At 28.9% G+C, this 13154-nt stretch overlaps 1 protein-coding gene across 1 annotated transcript; it reads left to right on the top strand.

Moving 5' to 3' along the window:
- The first annotated feature begins 3298 nt into the window (after positions 1-3298).
- LOC116204117 (uncharacterized protein At1g28695-like) lies at positions 3299-12846 on the top strand. Its single transcript, XM_031536198.1, has 3 exons — positions 3299-3454; positions 3561-3968; positions 12206-12846. The coding sequence occupies exons 1-3, from the start codon at positions 3299-3301 to the stop codon at positions 12704-12706; spliced, it is 1065 nt and encodes a 354-aa protein (XP_031392058.1). The 3' UTR covers positions 12707-12846.
- Positions 12847-13154: the final 308 nt, after the last annotated feature.

Raw genomic sequence — 13154 nt, forward strand, 5'->3', positions numbered from 1 at the left:
ACCTAGATAAAAGACCCGCGCATATGCACATCTTTAAGTTATTAACATAATAAAATAATCGATAATCTATATTTAAAATGACAATTAGTATTATAATATTTTTTAACTCCAAATCACAAAGTAGAAGTCGAGTCAATTCTTCTGATTGGCTAGAGAGTTTATTCTTTTGTTCTCGTAGGGTTTGAGAACATGTGTGTTTGTTAGAATGTATATATTTTATTCTTGATACTGGAGAGCCTGGAGATGATTGAGGTTTTTTTTTTCTTTATAGATCACAAATAAAACTTTTTACAACTGACTCTGGAAGTACTATCTTAAAGACAGTTAATTTAACAAATATAACATTGTCAATACCTTTTATAATATAAAGTACTGACACCCAGTCACAACCTATAGTATGAAATTCTTTTCATAATTATGAAGAACATCTCCACTATGTCAAAGTAGAATTCTAGTACTATTGTTTTTGCTTCTGATGTAAAGCAAACACCGTAATCGATTTAATCAACTTTAAAAATTGTAAGATTTGTTTTAACGCACATGTTCAATATCTCTTCGATGACTTCCTTCGATGAGAATCACCCACCATAGTCTCTTTTCTATTAAAAATAATAATTACATTTAACTTATTATAAATGTAAATATATAACCCCTTAATAAGTGTAGGTCCTTGCAAATTCTGTGGCAGCATGATGTCGTGCCACATGCTACGTCCTTATTGGTGGCGAAATGAAAGGTCATGCAACGAAAACCTCGCTTTGTCCTACGTGGCGCATCCAAGCTTATTGTCTTAGTTTTTATAATTGTGCAGATTTAAGATCTTCTCTTATATATATTAAAATTAAATGGAATGCAATAAATGTAGTTGAATATAGCTAAATTTCTTAATAATTGTAATTAAAAGAAAATTCAAATAAAATAAAGAAACAACATAATCTATACATATAGTAAAATTAACTTGCAAGCAATAAATGCACTTCAATTAATTAAATGAGAATTATTAAAAAAGTAAATCATATTTTCATATTATGAACATGATATAATTCGAAAATAATAAAATACTAATAAGAGAATACACAATCTTTTTTTATGGGGTAAGAAGAATACGCAAAACACAATCTTTTAAATCAAAATCCATTCATATAATAAAATTAATAGCAAGCAATAAATGCACTTCAATGAATGCAAAATTATAAAAAAGTAAATAATATTTTCAAAATTATAAACAAAATCTAATTTGAAAATTAATAAAATACTAATAAGAGAATAGACAATCTTTTAATCATGGTAAGCAATAATAAACAATAAGAATTATAAAATCTTACAATATACCAAGGAAGCATATAATGTTAAAAAATGAAATCTATGAAAAAATGTAATGGGCACTTTTCTTTTTATTAGAATGATACCTTTTGTTTTGTACACAAGTTTGATAATCATGTTAGACAGAGTGAATTAATAATGTATATATTAATATTATAATTTTAAAATTATAAATGGTCAAATATAATACTAAATATATAGATAACATTTTTAAAATGTTCAAATATAGTACTAAATATATAGATAAAACACACCCGCCCAATGGACGAACGATTAGTTGTAAAATTATTATTAGATCGCTAAACTTACTCTAATTTTATTGTTTAAATTATTTTCAATTAATAATTAAAAAATATTATTATTCTTAATAAATATATTGATTGTTTTAAATGTGAATACAATTATAATAACTGATATATGAAAATGAACCTGTGCAAAGTAATGGATAGAGCACTAGTATTGTTATGTAATTTAAACTACTCACACGAGAGTTTCTTGTTCAATCAATAAGAGCTTCCCATTTGACCAATGAGGATGACTCGTTCGTGAACCCTCAACTTTTTGTGAAGTGTCCCGTCGAGTCTCTGCATTAATATATACTTTGACTTTTTAAATTTTTATTTTCAAATTTTCATAAACATCTTCTTTTTCCCTTCTTGGGAAAGCAATTCTTTGTGATAAATTCTTCCTCTTTCGATATGTATGTTGATTGTAATTATGATTTTATTATTACGCAAATCAACTTTTAATTAAGCATTATTGATTTTTTTATTTTCCAATATTTTTCTATATCATATATCATTATTTTTCAGGGAAGAAATTTTTATATTAGATTGTTCCGCTTTACTGCTATGTATATATTTTAATGATAATTTCATTTATTATGCACCTCTGATTTGAAATGAATAATTTTTTTTTGGTTTTTTGCTAAAGCCACAGACAAACTATTTGAACATTTTGAAATTTAATTTATAAGATATTTATTAATTTTCCCATAAAAATAATTATTAAAATTTTAAAAATGTGGTGCCCCGTGCAACATGTGGGTTTCCATGACTAGTTATATATAGTAAAATCAATTTAAGTGCAATAAATTTAATTAAATAAAGCTAAATTCACGTTAATAATTATAATTAAAAGAAGATTAAAACCAAGAAAGGACAATTAAGCTATTCAATAAGATAAAATAAATGAGACCTGGTTCACAATATTAATGACGGTTACAATTAATTTTTTTTACAAATGAACATTTCAAATTTTGATTGGGAAAAAATATTTAAAAGAAAACTTCACCAAGAAAAATGATGGGAAGATATACTTAAAAAAAAATCGGGTGTATAGAATTAGTTGCATCTGAATTGAAAATGTTATGAAATGACAAGGAGTTACAATGAATAAAATATTGAAAGTAGAAACCAATCTCATTATACAAAATAGAGGACTTTAAAAGACTCAAAATTGGTGAAAATTTTATAATTTCTTAATGCAATATGTGTTTTTAATTTCTTTGAAGATATTGTTGATCATAATTATGCATGGAAATATACATTTTTAATTATTACTCTTTTATTTGGTCATATTTATTGAAATATTTTAATAACAATGAACCAGTGAAAGATTTCAACTTATTATAAGCAATAAGATGTTAGGTAATATTCCTAACAAATCCATGCAAGGCGCGGAATATTGAACCTAGTTTAATTTATTATGCGAGGTTTAGAGGTTCCTCTGTTTATAGGGTAAAACCTTTGGCTCATTAATGTAGCTGCCAAAATTTATGGTTGTGTATATATTGGTCCCCATCCCCAATTGCCAATACATTCCCTCCACTAATGTTCCGCTGCATAGCCATAGCATCGCATCAACGTGACTAGAACCGTACATTATATAAATCATTAACCAGAAGTTTGGTTCAACACGTATTTCAGATTTCATTCGAACTGATCATCGGGCCATCGAAGCGGTAACATTGTTCATGGAGATCTCCAAGACCTCTAGCCTGAACCTCACAATCCTCGCCCTCCTCTTGATGACCGGGCTTCTTTATATCTTCCTCAACTCTAATTCATCTCCAATCTCACTTTTCCCTACGAGAATTGCATCCTCGTCCTGCTCCGAACACAGAATACCAGTATGCTTTCCATTTTACATAGTATTTTTCTGTCAATGATTCGTCATAAAAATATGTACATTGTGAATGCAACATGAACGTGGTTATTATCTTAACATTATTTCAGGCAGAGTCTGCGTCCCATGAAGCCCCGCCGCCAGATGACCTCGACCTTGCACTGAGAAGGGCCTCCATAGCAAACCGGACCGTGATCATAGCCATAATGAATAAAGCTTATGCGGATCCTGCAAACTCGGTGGACTCAGACCAGACCATGCTGGACCTGTTCTTGGAGAGCTTCTGGCTCGGGGAGGGCACGAGGAAGCTGCTCGACCATGTCCTGATTGTGGCAATGGACCGGACGGCCTACATGATGTGCAGCTTCCGCAGGCTCAACTGCTACAGGTTAGTGACGGAGGGTGTCGATTTCGCGGGGGAGAAGCTCTACATGTCAGAGGATTTCATCAAGATGATGTGGAGCAGGACCATCTTCTTAACTGACGTTCTGAGACGGGGTTACAGCTTCATTTTCACGGTACATATATATATTCATTAAATTTTTCTTGATTATACAGAAAATCGTAATAATATATTGATGAATCGTTGGCACTGTATCAGACCTAGATATTGACATGTTAAATTTTCGAATACGAGGTGATACATAACGTAAAATGTTCATCATAAAAATAATAATTGATTAAGATGGATCATATTATGATATATTTAAGAATAAATCAGTAAATTGATGTATTTTTTAGTATGTGCATGGTATCTGGAAGCCTAAAAGTCTCCGATTAATCTAATTTGAGTTGGGTCGGACCACTAATGGGGTAAAGCACTCCAAGTATAGATTTTCTCCATTTACAAGACTCAAACATAAAACCTTAATTAAGAGGAATAAACGTCGAATCGAATAAACCAAGTTAATTGATGTATTTTAACCAAGCACCACTTCTTCATAATTTTCTTCTTACCCTTTCTCTTTTCTTCCTCTCTCTCTTTCGCGAGTGGGCGGGGGAGAGATCGAGCTTCAAGAAATAAGGAATGTTTGTTATCTCTAATTTTCGTTTTACCATATTTGTTACATCATTCAATAATAAAACTAAACTATTATGGTTCTCACTCAATAACGAGAGTTAAAAAAATTTCATCAATTTTGTATTTACCATAAAAGTTTATTTAATAACCAATATGGAGTCTAATTGAAACTAATAATCTAAATATAAAAGAAAAAAATTATGAACTCTTTACTAATAGTAAATGATCCGAAATTTTCAAAATCAATACTAATTGATATTTCATATAGTATAAAAGCTAACATTCTTCTCCACTAATCTTAATTTGAAATTTGAATATTTAGAATTTAAAAAGTACGATCGTAATTTAATAGGCTGTGTAATTGGCCTGCTAATTTATGTAGGCAGACTTTACTTGCAGTAGGCTTGATATTCATTAAAAGTATCTTGTAATCATAGACAAATCAATGCCTAAGCAAGAATTAGTATCCATCAGACTGGTCTAATTTTGCGTCGTTAAAAAATAAGGACATTTCTCATCCCATATAAAAAGAGACTACTTAAATTACTTATAAATTGAAATAGACTTTTTACTAACACAAGTGCGAATCTTGTGACTGAATAAATGATAATATTATCTCTTAGTAGGTAAAACTCACTGAACTTAGATTAATCGAACCTATTAAACTTTTGAAGGCCATGTGGTGCATACTCACTGAATTGGTCGATTCGATCGGTCGGACCGAGAACCAACACTATGACCGGTCTGTCAAAATAGTTATGATTGGAGAAGGAATTGAACCTTAGACCTCCAAGCTATTACAGTGAAGTCTTTCACTCACTAATCCACTGAGCTATCAAGTTTTTCTTGTGCATTTTTTACCACTCCTTTGTGATTTATCTTAGTGACCATCCTAAATGTCTATTCATAACCGCATTTTAATTATTTTTCTTAGTAATATTGTAATTATTGCGTATTTATCAAATTATAATTATTTTCATTGGTAATATTATTATTTATTTAATTTTTTTATCAAACGTGCGGTCTGACCCATCAAACCCCCAATTGAACCCATAAACCCATGAACCCATGCCTTAATCGGTTCGATATCCGGTCCAGTTCTGATAACACTTTTTGCATACTGCAAAAAAAAGAAAAAGTCTCGCATAGTTAAATTAAATTAAAAATTAAAAAAAATTAAAAGGGAAGGGTGGTTTCCACGGGTGGGGGAAACCCACCCTATGGGAAGGATGGACTTTTTTAATTGTTTTATATAAACTATTTTCCTAATAGTGTTTAGTTTTAAGAAAAATTTAGTGAAAAGCTAATGAAAAACATATAGGCAATAAAAAATGCAAAACTTGGCAGAAAATACACAACTGTTTATGGACACAACTTTCGACTTTTTCTCTATTTAAGAAAGATAGTAAATTACTGGTTTCTTTTTTCTATTTAACCTTTAATTTTATTACTTCCATTTTTTTATATAAAAACCTATACTTTGACTTCTAAAAAGGATCTAATAAGAAAACATAAAAAGCGGTTTACCATATAACTAGGAAGTAGTCCGCACTATGCCACGGATATCAAAGAACTCCTTTTATCAACAATTAATATTTTCATGCGATTGAAGTTAGAGAATGGATATTAGTAATCAATATAGCATGACTCATTTTAAAACTGATTCAACACTCTAATTTCGGATTTGTTTCAATGTTGTGAACATACATGAATGTGGGGGAAAAATAAATGAGAAGCTTAATTAAACTAGTGAACTTCCACGTGTGTTGCACGTGAAACTTTCTTTGATAAGATCAAAATCTATAATACTTGATCGACATAATATATGCTTGAAAAAGGATACACAAATTAATGGACCACAAGATATTCATGAGTTTAAAATCAAGAAAACTCTTTTAGAAAAAAAAATATATAAATTATAAGTAAATTAATAATATCTCTTTTGAATGAATTTATAACCATTTCTAGTAAGAAATACATTCTTGCTTTAATTTATAAATAAATAAAATATAAAATAGTTAATAATATATATGAGGGTTGATGACTCAAAAAAGTAAAAATTTGCCCCATTCATTATTTTTAGTATGAAATTTTTTAAGGGAAATTTACCTAGAATTACTCATGGTTTACCCGTTTTGTCAAATCTATCATATGTTTTTTTTGTTAAATCTATCCCATGGTTTACTTTTTACATCAAATTTATCCTGGCGTTATCTTTTCCGTCGATATCTAATGGCCGTGCTGATGTGGCACCCACATGGCAAGTGTGGCCCACTATCCCTCCACGTGCCACGTCAGCACGGCCGTTAGATGTTGATGGAAAAGATAACGTCGGAATAGATTTGATGCAAAAAGTAAACCATGGGATAGATCTGACAAAAAAAAGCATATGATAGATTTGACAAAACAGGTAAATCATGGGCCATTTGGGGTAAAAACCCCCATTTTTTTATTGCACGAAGAATTACAAATTATGAGTTTCGTATCACGTCTAGTATGCTATCATTTCTCCGTCAATTTTAATGGATTGTTCTAACATGGCACTAATATGGTAGACATGACACATGAAAATCTTCCAAGTGGACACCATAGGTATTTAAATACTAAATTAAAAATAAAAATTATTAAACATAACTATTAATAAAAATACTTAATTTAATTTAATAAAATAAAAAAATAATATTAATTTCGATGAAAACATATATGTATATATATTGATAATAGTATTTACATATGTGTAATATAAAAGGAGTATATACAAAATTAGCATACTAATTACAAATCACTATATCTAAGTATATGTACCAGTTTTTGTACAATTTTACGAAATTATCTCAATTATAAAATTGCTCAAATTTTCAAACTCATATCTCTTATGTTGCTCCTCCATCAATTCACATGTCATCTTCCACTCTACTTTTTACTTATTTCTCCTCAATTCCCATTCTATATTTACCTCAATCTAAGTTATTTTTCTTTTTCTTTCACTAAAAACATTATTTTTTCAATTTTCATCACAATGTTTTAAATTTTTTAATAATAGCACAACTATGTAGAATTACAAATGGTATATAATGATGAAAATACAAAGGGAAAGTTTTAAACTATGTTTTTTTCACACTGCATGTAGTGTTGGTACATAATCTAGTATATGAATGATAAAAATTTGATAAGCACAATTAAAATAATAGAATGATTTTTAAAAATAAAATTAATGCAATTAAACTTATAATTAATTTAAAGAAAATATTTTCAGTTGATATATTTTTCTAACTTGATCTTTAATTTCAATAGAATATCCTAAAGAAAAAACAGCGAAATGAATTTAAATTTTTAATAAAATTTTACAAAATAATTAATAGAAATATTATCTTCAAGAATAGTCTTGCAATGACACCCATAACTCGAAAATTAAGAAAAACCCGACCCAAATCGATCAAAAAATTCGGAAAATTAAAAATCTTAAGGGTGGGTTTAAGTTTTAAAGAAAGAAAATCCAAAGTTGATTGGACTCGATTTTATGTATATATAAATTTATATATTATAATTTATACTCAACAAGTAAAATTAATAAAAACAAACAATACACTTGAGATCCCACCTAAGGTACAAGAGTAAATTTAATTTGAGTTGTAAATTGATAAGTTGTATTGATAATCGATATTAGATTTATATTGGAAGCAAGTTACCTCTCATTTTTTACACACATACCCTTGAGGATTAAGAACAAAAATGTACCTAGAGCTCGTGAATGGAGGACATTGACATCATAAGAACTCTAAGCTTGTGCAACATTGTTAGTAGGTGGTGGTGATAGACACTATGGTAGCAATGGCTAGAACGGTAGCCAATGTTTGTGGCCAAAAGAAAAGAAGAGAACAAGAATATGGTAAGAAGAAGAAACTTGAGATAAAAGAAAACAAAATAAGATAAAAAAATAAATTAATGATATAATATATCTTTTCTTCGAAACTCTTTTTCTCTTTCTTTCTTTTTTATTCTCCCAAATGCGACTTTTGTATCCATAGAATCCCATAAAAAATTTGATTGGCACTTTGAAAACAAATTACCGACACCATAATGTCCTAAATAGTTTTTTGAATAAATTAATATAAATTTTGAAAAATTCATAGACAAATTGTTTGAATTTCTTCGGTATTTTTGAAAAGACATAATCACATGATATATGTCAGTAACTCATTGGAAAATATTAATCTATAAAATAATCTTTAATAATTCTTAATATAAATTTTGAAAATCCATACAAATGTAAATAAGAAAGGGGACAGATGAACTGTGAACGTTGAAAGGAAAAGTTATTTTATATTTGATACATTCGTCAGAGTAAATAATCATGAAAAAAAACATGCTAGGTAATTTTTATAGAAATCGAAAGGTCATGTGAAAAAATAGTTATAAGTTGATTTTTGAAACTTTAAAAAAAATAAAGGGATTATGGTAGAAGAAAGAGAATGCGCGAAAATTTTTCCAACGACTTTCAAAGTCAAAGAATAAGAATAATTAAAAGGAGAAGTAATTAAAAATCGAAAGAGAAAGTAGAAAGAGATACAAATGTAAATAGGAAATGGGGAGAGAGGAACCGCGAGCGTTTATTGAAGAAGTTATTTCATATTTGATACATTTGTCAGAGTGAATAATTATGAGAAAGCACATGCTAATTTTTATAGTGACAAAGTATGAAATAGTGCCTTGAAATCGAAAAGTCATGAGAAAGAATACGCCTAAGTTAGTTTTTTTATTAAAACGAATGAAAGGATATCAAGCTATTTAAAAAATGTAACGTTTAGAATCATTCGTATTATTTAAATAAAGGGCAAAATAATAATATTATTAATTTACCAAGGGCAAAAGAAAAAAAAAAGGTTGGAGAAACACTTTGAGAACGGTTGTACTTTAGAAGAGATGTACAAAGTTTAACTCGGCTAGAGCAATGTATGATATAATATGTGAGGCAATGAATATTAAGAATGTGCAATGAATTGAGAGTAAAAAATGTGTGAAAAAAATTATACTAACAGAGCACACCAAAAGTGTGTGAGTAAAATGTATGAAAAGAAAAGTAGAAATTCATGAAGATACAGATTATTTTTTGGAACAAAAATTGAGAAAACATGAATTTTTAGAAACAACAACGTGATTCATAGCGATGAGAGAAAAAATGTATGAACTTGTTAGGAAAATAGATGTTGAAAACAAACATATGATGCTCGAAATTTTAAAACTTTAAATCGTTATGAAATAATAATAAAATAAACGTAACTGTGATAAATGGCTAACTTGATTGAGAGAGATGCGAGACGATAAAACGTCCAAAATGAGCAATGAATAGAAAGATCATGTATATATATATATGTGTGTGTGTGTGTATACATATATATATATAGTAAAAATGCGCGTTCAAAAGTTATGAGCTTATAAGTTGGGAGGAAAAACGATGGTATAGGAGAATTTTTGGAATATTAAAATTGGAGAAACTTGTCATGCCTTTATACATAGTATAGATAATAATATAAGATAAGCATGATATCACAAAAATTTATATGAAATCTTAGAAATAATGATTAAATAGATTTACATGAAAGAGGGAGAAAAAGTGAGGAATATATATGAATAAAAAGTGCAAGATCAGAAGGAAAAAAAATGCAACAAATTAAAGGTTGTAGTAAGTTATAGAAACTAAAAGAAAATTGTAAAAAAGCAATCATTAGGAAAGTCCACTAAGCCATATGGCTCCCTAAGGTTAGGATGGATCGATATTAATGTATAGTTAGAAAAATAAAATATATATTTCAAGTAATAGGTGGTTAAAAATCTATTTAAATAGTTTTTATTTATTATTTATGCTTTTAATTATATAGCATTTTGTTTAAAAGGGTAAAACAGAGAGTTGGAAGAATTAAAATAAATCAAACTAAATACCTATATTGTTATATAAAATATCATACATAATTTACAAACAAAATTTAGTTCGACATTATTAGTAAATATATATATATATATATATATATGTATACTTGAGTTTATAAATAAATTTAATGAAATTGAGTCATGTTAGACTTCCTGAAAATGGAATTAACTCATTTTATCATATAATGTATAATAAATTTTTTAAGATTAATTAGTTGAGATCTTATAATTTTATTAGTTATGAGTCACAACAGTATTCTAAAAATATGTATGTATAGAGAGAGAATAATTTAATGATAATATTTTTTGCTTAGTAAAAAAGACAGAGAAAAGAATCGAGAGATCCATTAGAACTAGACATCATAATGGAGAAATATTCTAACACTCTAATAGTACCCATTTCGTCGCTATTTCTCTACGAATTTATAGAGATAAAAGTTGTGTGTGATTTATCAAAAAAAAAGTTGTGTGTGGTATTATTTTGAGAACAAATACGTATGAGTGTCAATTAATATATAAATAGTTAAGACGTGATTTTTTTTTTTGGAGGATGTATGAAATATCAAAAGAAGGGGTAAAAATGAAAAACAATCCAAATTTGTGGCTAGATTTTAAAAAAGAAGAAAAGAAAAGGTTAGAATGAAAAAGAAAGAAAAATGTGGGACACGTGTCCTTGTCTAAGTTAACACTGCTAAAACAACTGTTTAGTTTTATTAAAGATAACTTACCATAATAAAATTAGTATCCCAAAAATTAATTAAACAAAATGTGCATAGCATATGAGAATGCGTTCAGTGTAATATTATATTGGAGATTTTACGTCCAATATTTCATGATTTTTTCATTTTCTCAGATCTATCTCATGCTTTAAAATTTTATTAGAAAAGCCTATAGTTTACTTCTTGTTTTAAATCAATCACAGTGTCAAGTTTTCCGTCAATGAAATATAAGTGGGCTCCAAACATATCTTATAGTTTTAATTTTTTTATCAAATTTATTCCATTATTTTAACTTTCTTCTCAAATATATCACGGGCAAAGGGTCTCGGTGGCAAGGATAGGCCACTTACGTTTCACGCTAGCAACACCGTTAAAAATTGACGGACAAATAATGTTGGGATAAATCTGAAATAACATGAAACCATGGGTTTTTTTTTTTGCCATGAACTTTTTTGAGTAATTTTTAAATCATGTGATTAATTTGAAAAATGTGATCAAATCATGAAATATATGACGTTAAAACCCTATTATATTTGTTTGTTTGACAAATGTCGGTACTATGGAACCATGGAGTTGACACCATGATTTTTCCCCATAATTTATATTAGGATTTATTAGGAAAATTGTATATTTGACCAAATACCTTTTCTTATTTTTCTATTTTAGTTCATTTTCTTGTTTTTTTTCGATTTCACACGATATCTTTATTTGCTTTGATATTTTAGTCTTTTCCCTTTTCTTTGATCATTTCACCATGTACCATTTGCTGAATTTTCTGTTTTCATCATTTTATTTAATTTCCAATTTGAGAAATTCAAATTAATGGTTTCTAACAATTTCATCCTAGACTACTAGTTCTCTCTTTTTCTTTTTAATCGTGTACTCGGCGTTGTGCACTATGTTTGCCTTATTTATATTATTTAATTTGGCATCAAAACGCTAACATGACATTTAGTGGAGTAAAAAATTATTTCTAGAAAATTAATTTATTAATTCCTGATTCTTATTAATTAATTAGCAGCTGATACATTCACTAGATTTGATATATTCTGAAAATTAACAAATTTCTTTTTCCTCCTTTGAACAGGATACAGACGTTCTGTGGTTGAGGAATCCGTTTGGCCGATTAAGCAGTAATGAAACCGAAGATCTCCAGATCAGCACCGATTATTTCAACGGTGACCCTTGGTCGGAGGCAAACTCCATCAACACAGGCTTCTACTTCGTGCGATCAAACAACCTGACAGTCTCATTGTTCGAAAAATGGTACTCCATGAAGGACAACTCTACGGGAAAGAAGGAACAAGATGTCCTGTTGGACCTAATGCGATCGGTCACATTCAGAGCACTGGGACTTAAAGTTAGGTTTTTGGACACCCTTTACTTCAGCGGGTTCTGTTCCAATAGTAGAGATTTTGAGGCAGTCACCACCGTGCATGCCAACTGCTGCCGAACCATAGTCGCGAAGATATTAGACCTTACAGCAGCTCTTAGGGACTGGAAGCGCTACAAGTTTTCAAACCGGAATGGCACAGCTCCTTACGTGTGGTCGAAGCATGTCAATTGCTTGAAATCGTGGAGCCCATAAATAATATGGTTTATTAGGGCATAATATTTGAAATTTTTATATTTAATTTATAACGAAGAAAAGAATCTTATCAGAGTTATAAATAGAAAGAGTAGTTTCATTTGTTATTATCACATTAATCTGTATTTAATTACATATCTATCTATATAATCTAAATCTAAATACTATAAAAAAGTTGTCTCTTTTAAATTTAAATACTATAAAATTAGATTATTTCTGAGTAAGATGGGGAACTTTCCTCATTTCTCGTCACGTGATATGAGGAAACACCAATCAAAATGCATGAAACTGGGAACTTGGTGATAATCATTCGAATAGTTACCATAATTATTCTTCATTATAAAATTCTTACTGGTTCTTCCTCACCACGTCATTTGAGGTACGATCATCTAAAATTTTCTCCATTAGCTTATGTTAATACTTATATTTTAATTTACTAGTAATATAG

Source organism: Punica granatum, chromosome 4 (genome assembly GCF_007655135.1).
Source record: "Punica granatum isolate Tunisia-2019 chromosome 4, ASM765513v2, whole genome shotgun sequence".
NCBI classification, from domain to species: domain Eukaryota; kingdom Viridiplantae; phylum Streptophyta; class Magnoliopsida; order Myrtales; family Lythraceae; genus Punica; species Punica granatum.